Below are 22,649 nucleotides of genomic sequence, written 5' to 3'. Positions count from 1 at the left end.
TTGTAGAAACGATAACCACTAAAAATTTAGCTTGTTGTCAATCTTCATTTCCATCATTCGAACTTTTTTCTAACATGGCTTTCTGCAAGTCACAATAAAAACGTTCTAAGGTAATTAAAACAAATTTACATTGCTTCATCCAAAGCAGAAACAAAGAATAAGAACCTCAATGACGTGGATAAACTAATTGAAAAGTTTATGTAGTGTGAAATGGCTTAATGAAAAAGCCGACAAGTTTTGACAAGGCGCGTCGGGATGTGAAGGTTCCATACACGATTCTATTTAACCAGTTTATTAAATCTTGCTATTTAATTGTTTGTTTTAACCTGTTAATTTGATTTCTAATTAAAGGGTCGTCATTAATTAATTTTTGGTTCAGCTTTGTTCGCCGCCGAAAGAGGCGAACTGCGATACTTCTTCGACTGTTTATTTTTTTTTGGCGAAATGCTTTTTTCAAATTTACAGCGACTAAGCTGAGATGTTGTTCGTAGGTTTGATTTTAAGCAAGCGCAAACGTTTCGTTTGTGAGAAAGTCTTTTTTGTTGGGAAACATTTCAGCCATTTTATTCTTAGTTCTACATAAGTTCGTTTGACACAATACGTATTGTTTCTGTTTTAGCCCTTCACTCGTAGGAATGTCTACCGCAAATATATATATCTTATTAGACGTTTTGTTGTGTAGTATCGCTGAGTATTTTTACTCGTTGTTTGTAATTCGACTCACCCTAAGGGCTCGTCAAAATACGGCGCAACTCGTAAAAATACTCAGTGATACTACACAACCAAACATCTAATAAGAGATTTATCAACCAACACGCCAATTTGTTATTTCAGTGCGGGCGAATTTCGCGGATATTTCTGGAGTACAAATATCGCGTGATATTTGTACTCGTCTCGCGCGTTATTTGAACTCTACGAAGTACAGTTGGATGATAAATCTCCATATTTCCAAGTACGAAGGGAAACGAAATAAGAAAAATACCAAATATGTAGGATACTATTCGATTTAAAACCAAATTCTCAGGGCTACAACTATGGGAAGTGTGTGAAAGGATGGGCGGAGAATTGGTAATTCGATTTTAGTGAGCCTGTGTTTGTACTGACGTTAAACAAGTCAACTACGACCAAGATACAATAATGGGACAGCTATATTATCTCTTGCTAACAGTGATCGGCCTATGAACGCTTTGGGGGAGAATTCTGTGAAAAAAAACTTCGCTGTAAAAAGCGTTTCTAAGTAATTTTTTGTAGGTTCCAATAATTTAATTTATTTTTTCTGGACGATGTAATTAGGTGAGAAAACGAGTCTAGGAGTGCCTTGATGAAACTAAACCTTTCGCGGGTAACCTTTGACAGGTAATTGTAAATCAAACAGGGCAAGACTTTTCGGTGGGATCTTCTGCAGGTCTTGCAATTGTTTGTGCGAAATTCATAATACGCGCTGTTAACTTCTGTCTCTTCGCAATCAGTCTGGTTATTCGGTTGATTATCATTAGTGTCCTGTGATCGATTATTGTTTAAACTTCCTCCAATTCTTGCTTGCCTTAATTTATCATCTAAAAACTTTTCTTTTTAAGGGCGGCACTCGTAGACTTTTTGTGGGGACATATATGAAACAGGGACTAACACTTCAATTTGCGGGACAGTGAGAAGAAAATTGAAAACAGCCGGGGCAACCTGGGAACTAGGAGTTATAAAGTGTTTTCATTGGTTCATTTCTATTTTGAGGCGGGAAAAGTTTGCAAAGGTCACGTACACTATTTAACACTGAAGGGACATTTTTCCCCGCTTAGGCAGCAGCGTTGGAAAAATTCTTCATTCCCAGCGTATGAATGAATGAATCGTAATAAAGGATGGCTCTTAAATGGCACGTTATACAGACTTTTGTGATGGAAATGAAACGAGTCATTAAGACTGAACAAGTCGCAAATCCAGTGTTGTAATCCGTGCTAAACAAGGCAAATATTTCGGTCACCGCATCCAAGTCATTCAGCCAGAGGGAAAGAGTCTATTTTCCCGTGTATTACCGATTGAATAGCCGCTTAGAGGACCAATGATCATATAATTTCTATCACGTGGGGGGAGGGCGTGGGGATCTGAGGATTTTGGTTGTGTCAGTCATTTCTCTTCGAAACCCCCTTCAAACTCTGTTAGCGACGACTTATTCCCCCTTCCATTCGTCCCGAAAACCACATAATTTCCCCAAACTCCCCCGAACCTTAACCCCTCCTCTGGGCCTCTGTCAGGCGATAATAATAGCCGGTCCCTAAGCTTTGTTCTGGTCAAGCATTTACAGAAAAGAAATACCATCAACAAACGAATGCGCAGTTCTGTAGACGGTTTTCACCGCTGTGTTTTTGTGACAGTGCGCAATCTCAAAATGGGGTCGAAAGGAAAGTACAAATTTTTGGAGGACTACATCGTTCTCAGAGGGAACAGAGGGGGAATCAGTCGTCACTAACAAAGTTTAGAGGGGAACTGTAGAAAATTTACTACCAATAGGGCAGATCATTAGGTCAACTTTATAGTGACACAGCCAAAATCCACCCTCCTCCCTTCCCCCGGCGATGACAGGTCCCCAAATGTTACGATTTGAGGCGTTTTGTGGATGGAGCGTCCGCACAGGTTTAAAACGTGTTCCATCAACAACCATCTGTTGAAGTTGCCTCAAAAAATGTGTTTTTGGTAGTCTTGGGTACGGATAACTAGAAACTTACACGCCCCATTTTTTTTCTCAAAATTATAATTAAAGAAAGGCGAAAACGTTGTCAACTTTAGCACAACGCACCCAAAGGACAAACACAAACTCAGTAATTAATGCTGCTTACTATGACTCTATATTTACCAATGGTGAGTTTCAACTCACTTTTCACTTCAACTCACTTTTCACTTCAACTCACTTTTCACTTCAACCCACTTTTCACTTCAACCCACTTTTCACTTCAACTCACTTTTCACTTCAACTCACTTTTCACTTCAACTCACTTTTCACTTCAACTCACTTTTCACTTCAACTCACTTTTCACTTCAACTCACTTTTCACTTCAACTCTTCACTTACTGAAAAGGAAGGAGAAAATTGAATTTACACGAGCGAGGTTTTCTCGATAACTTTTCGTGGTCAGAGAAGATGACAAAATTGCTGTCTTTTCTTGTCAAATCAGTCAGTTAAAACAGTAATAACTGTTTTGACTGATTGATTTGACAAGAAATTTAACAGTAATAACTGTTTAAGGTTGTACCGTTAAAAATTCGGTTGTATTACGAAAAATACATACAACGGCGACCTCAATAACATACATACATACCGCTATTACAAGGATAGGGAGATTTTGAAAGATGACTTTAGCTTGGAAGGACAATGGCCTCCTACATCATTGTCATAAGCCAAACTTTTCCCTCTATTCAAAACAGTTACAATAAAGTCAAGATCGCTGTTTACAAAATCTTTGTTACTTATTTACCTTGTTATTTGATGGCCGACCATTTCGTGTTCTTTGATTAACACGCGTCAGCACTCGATTAGTTCAGAGTTTATTAACTCGGACAGAAGTGTGTTAAGAATTCAATCATTTGTTTGAATAACGTCAGGATTATTTGTTTCTGTTAAGCACGTGCAATGAACTGATAAAAATCGTTCGTTATTTGTTTGGCATTGTGATCAGAAGAATTAAATTAGGCCAGTTAGAATTAACATCTGTTTTCTTGTCAAAGAAGAGACAGATACTGCAAAAGTATTACCTCTTGATTCAAACTGGAAACCTTTTTCGTCTTAACTTAAGCTTAAAATGTGTTTTAAACGTCGTCAGAGTATTCATAGTATTTCATTATTTGCTTAACGTTTTCGTATCGATTGTGTGCTTTTTCATACCAAAAACTTTCCACCCGTGAACACTTTAAAGTGACAATTCCACAAGTTAAAAAAACTAGTTTTTTTTTACCATGTTATACCACTTGCAGCAGACCATATTGAAGTTACACCCACCAGTGCTGTTTTAGTCATTTCATTGTCATTTTTTTATTTGTCTTCTTCCGCCATTGTTTCATCTTCATATGAATTGTGCACAATAACTTTACACCTTTCGGAAATTCGAACCGTGGTTTGATTTATCTGGCGCACGTGGTTTGACAAGGCCCTCGTGGTTTATTTAAACTCTTTGTTATGGCGGAGACGCTTTTTTTTTTACCCCCTGGGTGGCTCGCTGTCTCCTCAGATGGTACACTGGTATTTTCGCGGGAAGGCGGAAACTTTTACTGATACTCTTTTGACCTGCAAACAAGTCAGCAATACTTTCGTAAGAGGGCAAACTTGAGTATCATTTCAAAGTACTTAGCTTTAAAAATTGTACATTTATAACAAGAGGGCAAACTTGACTGCCATTTCAAAAGTATTTAGCATTAAGATTTGTAGAGTTATTATTAATAGTTGAACAGGATTACTACAAAACCTAATTTTATATTTGAATGGTCACGTGCAAGGGTTTCATTCAAATTAAAAGATTGAATTATTTTGTATTGGGAATAGATACAACTGGAATTACTGCTTAGAAGCTTGCATGATTTGTGTGGACTCGTATTAGAGTACCATTCACAGACTAAAAGTAAGAACCATTTTGTGCAGCATAGGTAACGGAAAAACAGGAAAGTGCTATTCAGTAGGTTTTTATTTGAATGCTTAAAAATATCAGGGTTTCATTCACAGTTGAAACCACTTTTTATAACATAAGCTCCTGTCACGACATGGTTGTTTTTGCAAGCATTACATAGGTTACCATATGAAGGAACTGGTAGCTTTCATTAAACCGGCTACTTTGAAGATCCTTTAACAATGCATACACAGTTACTAATGTACAGTGCCATAACCGTACTCCTTGGTGGATTTCACAAGAATCGTTACACTCCAGAGTTTCGTTCACATAGCTATAAGTTACAAATATCTTCTACAGCATACCATATGAAAGGCCAACCCCGTGACCTTTTATTTCAATAGTCATAAACTGTAGTGTCTTACACCTAACTGAAAGTCCGAGACACTTTGCGGTACTGTTTATTACACTAAACAATGTGGTTCTCACTTAAAAAAAGTGTGGAGAAAACCTGGCGTTTGAAAAATTCACATAAAAGCCCTTGAACATAATATTTATGAGGTACTGTTTATCGTGCTTTGCTTTTCGATTCTAACGAAAAAAAAAAAAAACACCTCGACCGTTCAAACCAAATCTATTGAGTATATACAGTTAGTCTGAGTACAAAAGCTCTCCAGCAGCATTCGTTTGAGTTACACTTAAGAGTATCGTTATTTTGGAAACATTTCTTATGATTTCACAGCTTCTTCGAGGACTTTGTACATGGTTAAGCAAGTATTATATGGTTAGACTGTGGAAAGATTCTTACAACATCCACCGTGAATTCATTTGATTTCCGACAGCCGGAAAAAAATTAAATTAAGTGACCATTGTGAAAACTTTGTCATGAATTTATTAAATTAATGCTTGTTGTTTAGGTTAATAGAGCTATCATTTTAAATCAATTATCGTCTGATTTCGTCTGTTTCTAGTTTTCAAAAGTCAGATTATACCACTGAATTCAAATTCAGTCTTGCATTGTTTCATTTTTGTGGAACTGAATCTCAACAGACATTTCTTGACGTTAGTTTTCAAGATGTGACGTTACGGACACAACGAGTTACAGTAAATCACCTGGTTGATGATTATCAAGTTCGATTTTCTCGCTAGTTTACTTACCAGTCTACAGCTTCGAACTTGATTTACCTTGTTAGGAGAATTGCTCGAAGAAGCCGTAACTCGTTCCATAATTCACTGAGATCAAATAAGGTAAAGCTTCACTAGTTTACCTTTGAAGGCCGGAAAAATTAACAGATTCTAAATCAAGTCTTGTTTTTACACGCCAAGTTCGTCAAATTATTGTCAGTCGCCTTGTAACTTCTCCACAGAGAAAAACCCATTGCCCAGTGTTTGATATGAGTATTTTGTAGTAAACATAGTTTTTCGAGGTTGTTTTGCGTGGCGTACACTTTTCTCCCCAAAGATAAATGTCGTGCGTGTTTTATGTGTTCGGTTTTTGTGTGGTGGCAGAAAAGTTTCCCACGCAAGCCGGAACGCACGTGCATATGAGGCGTCGTCTAGTCTGTGTTTTCCTTTTTCTTTTTCTTATTTTTTTTTTTTTTTTTTTGTTATCTGAGCCTTTTGAAGTTAAGCTTTAGACTCAAACAGGATGGAGTGTGACTAAGAATAGGCAAAGTAGTTAGCTATGGCTAAGTTTCCAGATGAGATATCTGAAAGTTTCATTTCCCCGACGCGGTGTTTTGAGCGGAAAAAGATGATTCGACCTCTGTCCTTCAAAGGAAGCTTTTAAGCTGCATCTTTACTGGTAAAATGATAAGGCTACTTTTGTTTCGATGACTACTGAGTTTTTGCCGTTACGCCATTTTCGCTAAAACTCGCTATTTAGACTTTTCTGTCATATAGATTCTGTGGTTTCACATGAGCAAACTGTCTCTCACGGCTGTAAACTCGTATTCGTTTTCGCTCAAGCATCTTAATTGAGACTCGATTTCTTGCCACACGGGTTCAGTACTTCCTCTAATCGGAGAATCGAATTTTGAGCAGATCAAGATTGTTAATTTAAACTGGGTTCAAAGCCACGTCTATCGATGAGTTATGGGTAGTAAACTGGACTTCCGACAACCACCTCGCAGCCTCCTTAAATTGGTACAGTGAGTAATCTGTTATCGCCTTGATGGAATGAATCGAATGTAGAATAGATCAAAATTGTTAATTTAAATTTCAAAGCCACGACCTTCGATGATAGTGACATTTAGCTGTTTCCTTTTAGGAAATTATAAACATACGACACTATTTGTCCTCAATTAAATGTATTGTAGCTGATAAGGGCTGTTTGAAACATGTGCATCAATGATTTCCATCTGGAAGGGTCGGGCGAATCGTTGAATCCGAAACTCGCAAAACACGGAGAACCCTGTTTGAAAAGCCGAGATTGAGCGTGAACAATTATTTTTATATTTTTTCACTGTCACTTTTATGAGAATTTTGTAAGCTGCTGAATAATAACAGGCTTAAGTCGAATAGAGTTGTGGTACTCCCACAGACAGACGTTCGTTTTTACGATAAATCACCTTCTACCTCGCAATATTTTCAAAGGACAGCAATGATACTTAGACTTTCTTCGCTCAAAAAGATAATCCTGGGCTAGTTAAGCCTATAACCTCAGACCTACAGCCTCAGCCAAAAAAAAAAAAAATCCCACACTGAAATGACTCTGTAAGAAATGTAAGACTTAACGACCTTACATACAGCCTGATGCAATTACTAGATCGTGTGTAAAGTTTAGAAGACCCACAATTTTTTAAGGGGTACCATTCGCTATCGCTGAGTGAGTCCAGTATGTGGACTCACTCAGCCCGACCGCTCTCTTTAAAAGCTAGTTTCAACTGATGTACAGTTTCAATTATGCTTATCACAATCTTCTCATGCAAAACTCCACATTCACGTTCGATGTTTCTTTGAAATAATTTTTCCCTCGTGAAAATTCTCATATTTATCTTTTCATATATTCAAAAATCTAGTAAAAAATTATCTTAGAAGTTCTCTTTCGAAAGGGGCGTTTCCTCAACTAAAAAGTATAGGAACCTTGTCTCGTTTGGAACTATTAAGATTTTCTATACTTATATTATATGAGATTATATCGAAACTTTCAACCGGTGTAAGTTACTTCATTCAAACGAAAGTTTAGGTACTCAGTTCGAAAAGGAACTTTTTTTTCTTAAATATATCTTAATGATGATTTTCAGAGTTCTTCCCGGTCACACTTTTGATGACTGATCTTATTCATCTGTTCGACTACAGAAAGAAACCATACCTAACACAAATAAAGTGTGGTTTTGAATATTCAGTGATAAAGAGCATTTGTTTTCTTGTCATACTAATTTTTCTTAATCTTTTATCAAGATCTCCCATAACTCGATTTTCCAATAGCTATGTTTACTTAAAACAGGTTTAAGTCGTTGAAGATAGCGCATCTAGTCAGATATTTTGTATCGGTTAAGTTGAGGGGCTGGATAAGTCGCAGCCAAATCCTTTGATGTTATCCGCACCTAGGCACAGCTGTTTTCGTGTTAGAAGTTGATGAGCGAAAGGTATGTCTTTTTCCTTACACAGGAATCTAAAAATGACTCCCTGTGTTTGGCAAGAAAAGGGTGAAAAGAACATAGGAAAAAAAGAAACCATCTGCAAGAATTAATTCTCCCACCGTTTTGTTGTTCTATCTTTGAATGGAACAGTTACATCGAAAGTTAAAGAACCACACTAACAAAAACACTGTAGTGAAATCGTACTGACTTCGTTGCGGGTTAAAATTTTATCGTAGCAACATCTTAACCTATATCTGATAATATTAAACGATATACAAATTTAACATTGTCCTCAGGGCATTCATTTGACTCTCTCACGAATCTACAAGGCATCCGCGAGCAGAAGTCATGGGAAACCAACGTTTCCTCGGCTGCGGTGCGAACAAGGCATTTTGCGTAGGAAGTAGGAACTTTAAAACGGAACATCTCTGCTTCCAATTTCACCTGCATCAGTAAAAAAGTTTATCAAAGGAACAAAGCTTAAAGCCGGGCTGCAAAGTTTTATCCTGTTTCCCGTCTCAAACCATTTCTTTTTCAAAAATCTCTTCTAATTTTAATGACCTATATTAAGGTTTGGACGCGGTTTGTCAGTGTCTATACCAGAAAGACTGATTATGGGTAAAATGCGTGTGGGTCCTAACGGATGACTGCGCTCTTACACATTATTAAGAAGCTATGAATTCAGTTGCCTTTGTGTGTGAAATATTTCCCACCGCAAGCCCTGAAGGTTTGTAATTTGTTTTGTTTTCGCGCATACGATTTGAATTTGCGAACACAACTAAGTGTCAACTTTAATTTTTCGAGGTTTCCGCAGTGTCTTCGTGCAATTTTGGCCATGGTTTAGTGCAATGGCAACCCCCCGAAGTGATTTTTAAGTAAGAAAGGGGAATATTTTGAAAACTATTATGTATCATTAAACGAGACGCCTCGATAATTATCGTAACCCGTTCAATGCAAACCCAATTATACCTGCGTCAGGGTCTGCCTTATCATTCTGCTTAGAAAAATGCATTTCACTTCGATCTAAATACATAAACAACCTTCCGATGCCTTGCTTCGACTTCTAACGCGCGGTAGGCCTGCGATCATTAAAAGTTTCAAGTTACTGTTGTGAAAGCAATTAGGCCGAGTAAGAGTTATTTTCCTCCTGTTCATAATAGCGAAAAAACAACACACTGTAGTAATACCTCGCTCGACAATTGCAAAGAAGTTGATCGCTAATTTAGAAGAGGCGGTCGTGAGGGGGCCTTTGTCGGCATACCGTTCTCGCTCTAATTTAGGCTTGTTTATCAAGCGTGTCTAAGGTAGTTCAAAGCCCTCAAAGACAGAGCTCTCGAGGGACTCACTGAATTAAAATTGCCATATCATCAAAGGCAGAAACAAACAAAAACAGTGATTATCTGGAGCAAAGAAGCAAAAAGTCTTTTAGAAAAAATCTCTTACGCAAAAGATATTAAGGTCGTCGCGCTAATTCTTTGTGGTTTCTTTGTTGCTAAAAGTTTTCCGGTCGCCGATGACTTCTGTATTTTTTTCCTCACAAAAATACCGCGACTCCTTTTTAATAAATATGACCTACATCAATCACAATTTTTTCCATAGCCTTAGGCGAAGTAGGAAATCTGATCCGTTCCTGCTCCACGCGGAGTTGTTTATGTTGTGTTTAGGCAAGAATTAAACTCAATTTCTCAAGCGTGAAGGTGTCTTTACTTCGCGGTAAGTTTCATGCAGGGCGCCTCCATTCGCGAAACTCGCGCTAAACAGGCGCTTCTCGCTAATACCCACAGCTAAGTAAAGAAAGCGGGAGAGAAAGGAATTTGTGTTTATAAAAGTGATACAGGAGGAGTGCCAGCTTGTCAAACAGCTTGCTTTGTGATTATTCCAATTATCCGAACGTGACACCCGTACGGCGGCAAGCAAGCTAGAGCGTCTCCTACATTAATGAAGATTGAAGACCCGGCTAGTCTAACAGAGATCTTAACTACCCGAATACTGGGAAATAATTATCCCTTCCCGTATCTTGACGAGATGAATGAGAAACGTTCAAAATGGGTGTAAAAGAGCACTTCAAGAGAATTGATAAGCATTACAAATAAAACGTTTCCTCTCAAATCAACTTTAATACTTGTAGACTTCCGTGCTCGATTTCCCCCACGCGCATTTGTGTGCATTTTAACCTGGATTAGACACGAAAAGACTACACAAAATGCAAGAGAACCTCTTTGTTTCCATTGGTTAAGTTTTCTCTCTATATCATAAAGTAAATAAAAAAAAGATCTTAATATCTTTCTAAAGGGAAGTGGGTTAGTTTTCGCCTTGGAGCTTCCGTGGAAAGAATTCAAAATTCTGAATAGGTATTTATTTACCTAGGCTTTTAACTAAGGCAATTGGATAGATGTTTTTCAAAAAAAAAAAAAAAAAGGAAAAAGGGGCCATCTTTTGTAGAAATGTGTTGGATTTAGCCAGGGTCAGTTTCTGTATGTTTAGTAAATAAAAGAAGGCGAACCATGTCTGGCGATTTATTTCAAGTGCCATTGTAAAATTACCGCTACTTAAGTGAGTTTCTTGACCATCACTGAACCACAACGGAAAATAAATCTCAGTTAATCCCTAAAGTTTTGAACCATTGAGAGATTTTTTCACACGGTTTGATAGAACATTCGATCTAAAGTAACACCCGGAACGAAGCTGTATCTAGTAGATCGGAAAGGATAACAATTTAGGGAATACATATCTACAAACAGAACACTTGTAAACCGGGGATTAAATCGAGGATATTCAGGAAAACAATGCTTTAAAGTGGTTATCTGGAGACTTGTAACTACTTTGCAGTGGGAAGCCATTTCAATTCCAATAATGTTCGTGATTGATAGAAAGCCATTTGTATGCCCCCATGGAAAGCCATTATAGTTCACACTAGGAACCCAATGTGTCTGAAACTCTGAGTATTATGTCTTTCTAATTGTAAAGTGATGTAATTCGTACTCGCAAAGAAACTTAAGTTTGCAGATAAAGGATCACTAACATGACTCAAAGACACCATCTTTTCAATTGTAACAGTACTCTCTCTCTCTTTTTAATTTAGTTTCAAGGTTCAGCTTTGCTTCATAGGTTTTATGTACAACTTAATGGTAAATATCAAAGACTGAATCTTTGAAGGCTTGTTCAATTAAATAACTTCCAATATACAGTATTTAAATACAATTGAACAAGGCTCAAAATGTGTCATTTTGATAGCATAAAAATGTTCTCTCTTTCCCTATTTCAAACAAGTAATAAATTGTCCTTTGTTGCTCCGTTCACTAGACAATGTTTAGTTCATCAAGAAAGATAACTTCGATCAGAATTGAAGTCTCTTTACAAAGATTATAAATCCACAATCAATCTCAGGCGTGAGAACCATATGTGAGTGTTTCATTTTAACAAGTTTGAACTTGGAAATTTTATACCTTTACCCTCTCGCGCCGACGTCAAGCGAACATGTACAACGTTACCGCTATCTCGTCTTCGCCGAGTTCACAAAGGTTTCAAATGATAAATTTGCTTTCATGAATTCAAAGCTTTCCTGTCTTAGGAAGAGCGTAATAGCTTAAAAGAAAAAACATTTTATCAGTAAAATCGTAACGTCTTACTACTCTTTAGCTTTGACAAGCTAGGCAACCTTCAAGCTGTTACTTTCGCCATTTTCAGACAGGTTACAAGAGCGTTCAATGTCAGCGCCGTTAGTGGCTTTCTCATCTTCTTTCTCTCCCTTTTCTGACTCCCCTTTCTTCACCGTCTCATTGTTATGGGTTTTGACGTGTTTTGCCAGGTGATCACTTCGCATGAAACGTTTATTACAGATGGGGCAAGCGAATCGTTTCTCGCCAGTGTGTGTTCGTAAATGTCTCTGCAATTCGTCGGATCGAGTAAATCTCTTTCCGCAAAACAACCAGTTACACACAAATGGTCGCTCGCCAGTATGCCAGCGGAGATGAGCTTTAAGATGTGAGGTTTTCCCGTACACTTTACCGCATCCCGGAATGTGACAAATGTGTTGAGTCTTTTTCCTAAAAGGTGCACCGGCCGCACTTAGTCTCTCGTTGTCTTGGCAGTTGGGGCAATCACAGGTCGCGCGACCAGTGTAGCGTCGGGTCGCTCTCGTTGCCACACTCTGCGTAGAAGGCAATAAACTTGTCGTCCCTGAAAAGTAAGAAGGTCCATCTATGTACGTTGGAAGAGAAGCTTTCATAGGATCGGATCCGAGGCAGGGAGGGGGTAGAAAATGCGGATGACTCGCCACAGAAACCGCAGCAGGAATAGGTAAACTTCCTGTAGAGTATTCATGCGGCAGTCCTGTAAAATGGCTTAACGTTGGATGAAAAGAGCTGCCTGATACGGCTGAGTCGAGCCAGGGGGGATTACTGTGTACTTCCCAGAACGCCTGCCGAGCTGAAGCCTGTGAATGGGGCTCTAAAGGTGGTTTAAACCAAGGCGAGCTTTCGTAGGGATGCGGCATCCGTGCTGGGTAAATTGATGCTTCGACAGAAGCAGAATGAACTCGACTCGCCGAGGCGATAGCTAATGGATCTGTGAGCGAATTGTGTCCTGTTGTATAGCTTGGATTGGTGAGGAAACTGTCGTGATTTTGAACGCTTAAAGATTCGCTGGTTGGCATAAAGGCGGACGACAGATTGGAATACAAGCCACCATCGGTCGGTCTTCCGCGCTGGATAGGAAGGGAATTCGGTTGTTTCCAATGGTAGAAACCTTTAGCCATGCTTGTCACGTCAGTTACGGGTTGCGGGGATTGTTGTCCTATTCTGCTGCAAGTCGCTGCGAGCATCGCAAGAGGTGTCAATCTGTTATCTGTCCGTGTTCCCGGTTCCTGCAAGAAGTACAAAATCAAACGTGTACAGAAGCGAGCAGCGGCCGTCAAACATATCGTATTAGAAAGCGTGGTGTAATCAGCTTAAAGTTGCTAATCAAATCACACTAAATTCCTGTACAAATACAACGGAACAAACCTGATGAAAAAAAAAACCCTGCTCATAGAATTCAAGCTTGGGTTGATTCAGGGCAGTTCTGTGATCTATTCTGGTCGGCAAATTCACGAACACTTCTACGCCCCGCGAGCTCTGAAATGGACTGTTGATTCAATTCAAGCTAAAACCCCAAGTACGTAGCCTTTTGAGATGCCGCCACTCTCATTCATAGCCAATCAGCGATATAGCAGGGCCGTTCATGACACAATGTGATTGAATGATAGGGATTTGTTGATATATAATAAGTTTCTCCAAATGGAACTATTATTCGCGACCAATCCATACCAACAAACAAAGGCCCAACTCTATCGACCTTCAGGCGGGCGTTGAAAGTATAATTTCTGAGCTCGCCAAAATGTTGACAATTACATCTAGCCAAAATACTGCAGCTGCATGGGCTAAGATTTCGAGTTCTGCCACTTCACACCTTTCGATTGGAATCGGAAGCCTTAATTGTCTCAATTGGAAAAGCTTTACACTGCGACATAAGATTCTGTGTGCTTCAACTCGCGCGTTATTCTATTGTGTTCGCCATGCTAGTCCGTTATGATGGCTGCTGCTTCAGAAATACCAATGTTTCTACTTTGTCGAGAGATGTTTGAGATATAAAAACCAGCTTGTGGGTGGCACACAGTGAGTCGGGGGCGTTCTTTAGTTGAGAAAAGGGGCGGTCGAGGGTTGTTCAGTAAATACGATGCCATAAAGACGCAGCACTTTAGGCCTACTGATCCGTGTATAGAGTTATAAAAAATTCCAAAGTTTTGTTTACGATTGAAAACCCGTCTTGATATTCGACTTTAACTGAATAACGCTTACTTCCTGAATCCAGAAAACTGTTTTACTTCCAAGACTATTTCGTGTTGAGATCTGGCACCGAGATTTTTCCAAAGGATGTATTTAATTTGAGGTTGTTTTGAGATGTGATTTTCACAGCGACGGAGATAATTGTTTTCTAACTAGCAAGGACGATAATTGCAATTTATTTCAAAGAGTGTTGTTTGCTCCGCAGAACTCTCGACTAAATGTGACTCAAATTTGATTTACCCCATCGGGTACGCGATGTCGTTCCTAATTTCTATCGGCGGGGTTTCTCGAAAGAATACAACTTTGTAATGGGTTTGTATAAATGGTGAATGTTTCATCGCACTATGTGGTGTATTTAAGCGGATTTCCCGCAGAGAATCGCTTTACCAAAGATTTACTGCTATCACAAAGAATTATGTATGTATACACTCTCACCATGCATTCAGTAAGTAGACATTATAATGACACGATACAAAATTAATCCCCGTCAATAAATCGTAGATGTTATAACAAATAAGAAAGTTTTCTAAAATAAAAGAATCCAAAGAGATAAGACAATTTTAAATGGACTTCGTCGAAGAGAATGAAAACACTGTAAGAACCGTTGTTTAGTTTCCCGACGTGATGCGCGAAGTCAAATTAGTATTAAGTTACTTTTTGTTTGCCGGCATTCGAATGTATTGCAATTTCTGGGCCATGGAACATAAATTTGTTTCTAAACTCCGCGATTCCAAACGAATACATTAACAAGCACCATTTTGTAAACATTGGTTCTTTTCAGAGCTCTCTGCAAATGTTAAAATATGGAGGCGTATTAAAGCTATTCATACCTTACTATGATCAAAGCAGTCCCGCCGAAGTAACAATCTGCAGTGATTTGAAGGCGAGATATGTTGATACGGGTGACTTAGCGCAATACCTCCCCTTCGATCTTCTTAGCTGTTACTTCTTTCCCTTGAAAACTTACTTTTGCGCTTCGACTCACCGGCCTTGGGTTTTGAACACACACGCAAGCAAAATATTGTGCCATCAGGCGTGGTTTGCGAAATTATCGATGGCCTTAAAAACTGATAGATTTAATTAGGAACCTTTTGATGTGCCGCTTCTGATTGATGCTCTGCCTGTACTGAGGGCGCATCAACGACTTGGCGTACAATCAATGACACCTTCAATTTAAACGGGCGATAAGGATTCCAGCTGCAAGCCTGCATTAAATCGGAAGAGCTCATTGTTCCTCTGGTCGAACAGAGACGCATAATAGAGAAACCGATTTAGAGGGTCAACTAGCCTTGGGCTTGCCGTACAAGTGTTAATTATAGGGAATGTTAAAAACTCTTGCAGCTACGGTCATATTACCGTCTTGTTCAAATCTGAGTGCAAATTGCGAAGGTACGCCCCCTCTTCACTTTCGGTTGACATTCAAAGAGATTAAACCTGTTAAGTCAATATTTCCAAGAGTATCTAGTTGTATTTGTAAGAACGATCGTGCGTGCGTTCAGCGTGCGTTGCCTCTGCAGTTGTCTTCCATCGATTGTCGGTTGTTGCAGGGACATTTGACTGGGTTTCTATTGTTTGCAGAGCTTGTCTTGTCTGTCAGAACCGATAAGAATCTGTTGAAATTAAATTCACTGGTTTTGTGGGTTTCGCGGTGGATAAAACCTTAGACAACACATATTCGCATCAAGAAACTGTGTGTACGAAGATAGGCTGGATGTTAAACACAGTTTTAACAAGGTATCTTTTAAAATTAGAAAGGTAAACGTTGGTATTTACATAACATTTTGTACGTGTTAATGGGGTTGTTTATAGTAAGAATGTTTACATTTCACGCGCCGCCACAAGCGCATACGATAATGGAATTAGGAAATACATTTTGGCTTTGGGGTGGTTTAATTGTCGTGTTTCTGTCGAGAGGAATTTTGATTTCCGTATAGCAAACATATGGGCGCAGAAAAATTTAGGTAATGAGAAAAGATTACTTTTTCGGCTTTTGAAGAAAGGTTTGAGTGGTTCCATTGTATTTCTGTGCTTTCACACTTTTGATTTGAAAAGAAAGGGAGTTATTTCGTCTAAACCCTTCAGTATTGAATGCAATCTTTCTAATCTACACTTGAGGTGTGTGAATGAATTAAACATCTTTTTCTTTTACACGTGGACGTTCCAAACAACACTGTGGGTAAATTTCACTTGACCAAAAGTGGAGCTCTTGCAAACAATGGTGCTAATTAAATCAAGTACGCTTGCTTGTATTTATTTGCTTTTCTATTAGCTTGTTGCGTACCGGCAAAGTGGATATCTATCATAAAATCATAACCCCCACTGGGAGCCTACTAAACTTTTGAGAATTATTTTTTAAGTTAAAGTCAAGTAAGGTACACAATAACCAAACGCTAAGCACTGCCGTCGACTCGAAATTTTTGAGGTTCGAATGCCTCAGCTGAAGAAAAAAAAATCTGGTTGTAGCATTGTTAAAAGCAATTTTCCAGTTTGTCACAATTTTATTTGTTAATCGGCAATGGAAGGGCATCTTAAGCCTTTTCTTTGAAAACCCATCTGTTGTCATAAGGTTTAACGTGCACTTAAGACAAAAAAAGCTACTTGAATATCTTGTTCAATTGAAATTGTCAGTAGCGATCTGTCAACTTACGCTTTTGTGGTTAGATAGTGTTTCGATGTCGATAGCTTAAGGGGCCGGCGAAATGGCTAGAACATGTTCATAAACCCTTGAAAAGGGTGGCTTGTATCAAAACACGCGGGCCCAATCTTCAGATTTATGAAGAGGAAAATAGAAACAAAATATTCAGTTGAAAACGGCCACTTTTAAAACTGCTATTCATAGATTTCTTGATAAGCTTGATTATTTTTCATTGTTAGTCGAGGTACAGGAAGGGTTCCATGCTGAGATCTTCTGAGAAATCTTAAAAGAGGACAGTTGGTGAAAAAACAAAGAGATTTATTTCTATACGTGTAAGGAAACTCGTTGAATTAGTTCAGATGTGAATTTCTTCACCCAATTAAAATTTTCGAAGGTTTGGGTTTCCGGGAACAGTTTCGAGGAAGGGTTCCATGCTGAGATCTTCTGAGAAATGTTAAAAGAGGACGGTTGGTGAAAAAAAACAAAGAGATTTATTTCTTTACGTGTAAGGAAACTTGTTGAATTAGTTCAGATGTGAATTTCTTCACCCAATTAAAATTTTCGAAGGTTTGGGTTTCCCGGAACAGTTTCATGTTTAACAATGAGTTTTTCCCGAGGTACCGGTGTTCTTTAGAAATTCAAAAGCAACTGCTGGCCGGGGTTTCCTTTAAGAACGGATAAACACCAGCAGGAAAATCCTATTTAAACAAAAAACAAGCACTGAAGGCTTAAAAGGGAATGTTTCAGACGCACAGTTCAACATGCAAACTATAGACAATTTGTTCATTTTTTAATTAACAAAGTATTTGAGCTTCATTTGTTGGCGGTTCTAGTTAGCTGGTGACAAGAGCTAATGGAGGCAGTTTTTTCTGTTAACTTCCTAGGCTTGCACAGATCAGATTTGGGAGAACCGAGCTTCAACATGGATTTTTCAAAAATTTATATTATCATTTGTTCGGTTGTGGGTCAGAAATGTGATAAATCACACGAAACTACAGAACAGATTTGATTGCCGCTGGGGTTTGTAACATCTGTAATGGCCGTGAAGGCTAAAATTCTATCAGGAAATGTCGAATTCATGATTGATGACTTTTTACGATTGACGAATTCATAAATCTTTCGACGAGTAAGTTTACAAGCGAAGAAATGTAGTTTTTAAATTGGATGTCATCGTAGGCAACCAAATTATATTTTATTAGGTGAAGGGTTTGGCAGTTCTCTTTGATACGGGAATCTTTTGTTCAATGGGACACTTCGATTTATCCAACACCTGCCTCGCTGGAAATTTCCATTGTTTTAGAATTTCGGGCCATGCCCTTAAAAAAGGACTTTTTCCCACCCAGTAACATATGGCAAGAATAAGGGCAGAAAGACCGGGACAGATTGTTTTATTCTTACACGACATGGTTTTTCTTTTTTTTTAAATACACCCAGAAATTGCCTTAACATGGCTTTTGAACTCACTAGTGATTGAAATGCGCTTTTTTCTTCTTCTTCGTACCTGCTTCATAGTGCGTTTTGAATTGAAGTAGCGGGCACCAGTTGAAGCTATGGAATGTCGCGCTGATAAGAGATGCTTTGGCAAGTGCTAGTCTTATGAATGTGGAACCCGCTGGTGTTTGACAGGAAAGGAGGGGAAGTACTTTTCATCAGTTTTGGACTGCGCGATATGGCATTCAGTCGATATAAGCTGGGATGCTATTTAAAACGAAGGGATGTTTAGGAAACACACTTTTCAGTGACCAGCTGTGCCGGCTCATTTAGTCTTATCACAATAAAACTCGGATAATTCAGAAATACTGGGCGGGCTTGCTCAAGCTAAGCAATGAAAGCCAATAAGTCTTGAAGCCTGCACTTTGTTCGTAAAAGCGGTGTGTATTAAGATCACTTAACTCAAGTGGCGCTTAGAAGATCGACTTAACAACTTCTGGGTCCAATAGTTATAGGCCTCGTTACCTTAATTTGGGGGCAGAGTTCTTTAGTTTTGTCGTCTTTTGATGATACTAAAGTACACTTCCCCATTAACTCAATTCTCACCTGTAGTTAAAAGGGTTATTTGTGAATCGAACTCACATGGAAATTCAAGAAAAGAAGCCATTTAAAAACGAAACCTGCCTTCTGTTTGTTAACGATTTAAAAAGAAAAAAAACTGCGTGTTTGTATGTGAGTTGAGCAGTGCGACCGAGTTCTACGCGTTATCTTGTTTATGAGAAGTAGATATGAATTGTTTAGATTGCATTGTTAACGTAAAATGTGATGCTAATTCGAAACTTTGATTCGGAACTGTTCGTACTGTCCTTTCACTTTGGTTCGTCCGCTTTGCCCGCTTTTGGTCTTAGAGGGAAGATTCGGAGTGGTTATAATGTTATGTAGTGCCTTTCAAAGGACACCTTTTTACTAACAGATATAACATCTGCCAGAGTATTTCGGGAAACCTTTTATTTGCCTGCTTCGTCTTATTTCCTGTATGGCACCTAAGACAAACTCAAACTGAAATTTTATCGGTGATTTCGAACTTTCCAGTACTCCATACTTCAGCGAAAATATTTACTTTAAAGGTTGTCGTTATTTAGTAAACCGCCCGCGGAGAATTTATTAGGAAACATCGTGATGAAACGCCACATGGAGAGCTAGAAAAGTGATCCTTTTGCTCTGAAAACGAAAGCAACTACGTCGGTGGTTGTTTAGAATAATTGGCCGCGCACAGGTGCTAAGGGCAGATTGTTAAATAGCATCAAATGTGGCCTTCCAAAAATTAACGTCGAAAAGTGATTTTTTGGAAATTTTCTGTTTTTAAACTAATTTTTTTTGGCGTTAAGTAAAGGATTTTACGGAAAATGGAAAAGAATTAAACTAATATGCAGGGCTGGGGTTGTTAATTGATTCTGATAAATAAACATATTGCATTGTCGGGGCTTGTTAGGTTATAAAAACAGTTCTTTGTCTTTGACGAATGATCGTGTCTGTCGTTTTCACTCACTGAAACCAAAAAAAATTATCGTTGCGCCAGTCTAATTCTGCTCAAAGCTCTTCTTTTTTTATCCCTTAGCAATGTAACGGGAAAGATTTTCATTATTAAGCAGCAGTTTTGCAAATTCGAGGAGTTAGTTGAATTTGGAAGCCACTTAACAAAATGTTTGATGAGCTCGTTAACACCTGTGTTATGTTAACAACTGCCCTGAACGGCTAAATTTTTACCAAGATTCTCTACAGGACGCTTTTAATTTACAGTTACTTTGATGCGATTTTGAAAATAACTAGAAATCAGTTCGTGTTTTGTGGAATAACAAAATATAAATTTCTATAGTGTTCACAAATTCAACACGACAGAATTTGTTTGTAGGATGCTATATCTCAGAAATCAATAAGAAGCGACAATTTTATCAGTTTGGTATATTGGAAATTCGATTGAAGCTATCAAAGGTAGAGACAGGATTAAGGATTCTTTTTTAATCAAATTTTAACTTTAAGAATAACGCAGCCTTTTTGCGGGACATGTAATATGCATTTTACTATTTTTCTTTAAAGTGCTGCCTCTATCTGGTTGCCGTGCATTGATCGCTTTGCACGATCAGTTCAGTTAATGCAGCCAGCCCAGGCCATGAAATAACATTGTACAACATTGAACGGATTTCAATATAAATAAGGTAAACTGGGTCATCCGACAGCCTTGAATAACTTAAACAAATAAATAGTCGCAGCGAGGTTCGTCCCAAACATAGTAGACAGTATCAAAATAAGGTTCCATACCTTTCAAAGTTGTCTAAAGATCTCAAAACAGCACTCGCCCCTCAGGAACTTGTAGGAGGTGTTTTAGGTACTTCGTTGTCAAAAACGTTGCCAGTTAATACTGGCGCTTTCCTCGAGAACAAAAAAGGCACTTTTGACCCGTTGCCCAAGGCCACGCCTACACGCCTCAACCTGCTTGTCTTTCATGTATGCGGTAATCACGGAAGAGAACAGACAAACAATCGCGGCGCATTGTGACCTGGTTTTTCCCCATAACGTTGTTAAGATGCATGTCTGCGGTGCGTGAAAATGCTGTGAAGTCCACAGATTATTGTTGACTACCTTAAAAGAAGGTTAATTCTAGAAATTCAACAAAAATCGAAGTCGTGTTCCATATACTATGACATCAGATTTGTACATGTATGAAATACTCATAGGATTTTAAAAATTCACGCGTTAGAAACTGTCAAAATCTTGCAGGTTTTTCGTTGGAAGGATGGGAAAAAGATGAATCGATTCTGGTCAGGTATTACCGACATGTGATTATTAAAATAATTTTGCTTGTAGCTTTCACGGTCCTATTCAACTGGGTACCCCTTTGATGTCAAAAATGCATGGAAAATCACGACTCGATCGCCGCTCGAAGAAGCTGAGACGAAGAACGTCCGCGAAGCTTCTCGCAGTTAGTTTTACGGTTTATACTTCTCTGAATTTCTTAAAGCAATTGTTTATCTCAATGTGTAGTATCATGCGCCATTTTTCCTCAGTGAATCACTTCGCCATTGTACTAAAAAAGAAGATTTTTAGTCACTAGAATTTCCCTGTATCCAATACTTTCACAATTACGTGTATCACGCGTACGAAGAGACATTTCATTTCTAAAAGGTGGGCAAACATGCTAAGAGCCAACCGGCAACGAAAAGTAGCCTCAAATGATTTGACGATGAATTTGCATATCTGAGTGAGACATTTTCCTGTTTTTGTTCACTGAAACATGCCTGGTCAAATTGCACGTAAAATCACAGGATTTTTAAAGAACTGATACGGACTTTAGTTTTTAGGACCGTGGAATATGCTTCGTTATAAACTGTAACATTTAAAGTGAAATGTCAAGGCGCTCTTCGAGTTACAGAGGAGCTCGAGAAAAATTGTATTAAGATATTAGAAAGTTTGTAAATGAATAAAGAATTTGACAATACAAATTGTTAAATTTATGCGGGTTTCCCGGATACCTTTTACTATTACTACGTATATTACGGGGAAATGTTCAATCAAATGTATTTAAATTGAGAACCGTTTCCAATTTAAGAGTTTTTCGAGTGTTAAAGGATCTGAAAATTTTATGATCAAAACATCCCTAAAGGATTTCCGTTTGTCTTTAATGAATCCAATGACAAGAGAATTTTTATAATGCATGCATCGAAAATGAAAACTCCGCGGAATAAAACGACTGCAGCTTAACCAATGAAGAAAGAGGTGAATGCGATGAAGTTCTATTCTTGTCTTTCTGAAGCCAAACCGAAGACTCGTATCATTTTGCATCTTTTGAATTGAAGTTTATTCTCATTTATATAAATTTCTCTAATTAAGAAGAGGCGTAATCGACATCAGATTGGGCAATTTGCCTGTCGAGTTTAAATTAAGACTAATTTTTGAGTTATTTTAGGGATTCAGCGCCATTTGTCTGTCGCTGGTTGTTTTCGTTTCGCCAGTTCGTTTAATAAACAAGGCAGTGTAAAAAAGCACAAGGCAAATACATCTTATCTTGATTGAATCGTAACAGAGCATTGCTTTTCAAAATAAACAATCTTATAAGATGACACCATCGGTGGCAATTTTAAAAAGCGAAACGTCTACACGTGGTAATTTTTGAGAGTAAAGAGTCGTTTGCAAATAGTTTGCCGTAGGCTGAGTTTGTTGTTGACAGATCGACTTCAATTAAATATGGTTTCGATCTAACTTCCGTGAAGTTTTCAGATAGCCTGGTGTTTATTTTTTGTCCAATTTTTTATTTGAATGAGAACTACTACGAACTGCGCAGTGAAAAACAATCATCAGCCAGTTAATTGGCACAAATACGATCATTAGTTAACGAACTTCGCCAAAAAAAAAAAAATTCTGCGAATGTGGATGTGGAGGGTCCTATGGATGTGGAGGGTCTCTTTTATGATGATTCTAAGGTACCCCCGCCAGTGGTGCGAAAAATTAAATTAGAGCCTGATGAGCAATCATTAGGTGAACAATCATTCGGTGATATTTTGGATTCATTTGAAGAACCACCAGAGTATGAC

The 22,649-nt window shown here is 38.4% G+C and overlaps 1 protein-coding gene across 7 annotated transcripts; it reads right to left on the bottom strand.

The window, feature by feature from the left end:
- Nucleotides 1-3,912: 3,912 nt before the first annotated feature.
- On the bottom strand, nucleotides 3,913-21,277 carry LOC111325573 (transcription factor Sp9). Of its 7 annotated transcripts, none has more exons than XR_015995461.1 (2): nucleotides 20,380-21,277; nucleotides 3,913-4,269 (listed from the first exon to the last, which is right to left on the bottom strand). XR_015995461.1 is itself a non-coding variant. In XM_088745363.1 (2 exons), the coding sequence occupies exon 2, from the start codon at nucleotides 12,989-12,991 to the stop codon at nucleotides 11,819-11,821; it is 1,173 nt and encodes a 390-aa protein (XP_088601489.1). In that variant the 5' UTR covers nucleotides 12,992-13,033; nucleotides 20,380-20,515; the 3' UTR covers nucleotides 11,211-11,818. The 7 variants fall into 7 exon arrangements, 4 of the variants coding, with proteins under 4 accessions (XP_088601489.1, XP_088601488.1, XP_088601490.1 ...); XR_015995460.1 differs by lacking the exon at nucleotides 20,380-21,277 and adding an exon at nucleotides 5,744-7,129; XR_015995462.1 differs by lacking the exon at nucleotides 20,380-21,277 and adding an exon at nucleotides 5,771-7,129.
- Nucleotides 21,278-22,649: the final 1,372 nt, after the last annotated feature.

Source organism: Stylophora pistillata, chromosome 14 (assembly GCF_964205215.1).
Source record: "Stylophora pistillata chromosome 14, jaStyPist1.2, whole genome shotgun sequence".
In the NCBI taxonomy this organism is placed as follows: domain Eukaryota; kingdom Metazoa; phylum Cnidaria; class Anthozoa; order Scleractinia; family Pocilloporidae; genus Stylophora; species Stylophora pistillata.
The sequence above is the reverse complement of the archived record's forward strand: the minus strand, read 5'-3'. Positions and strand labels throughout refer to the sequence as shown.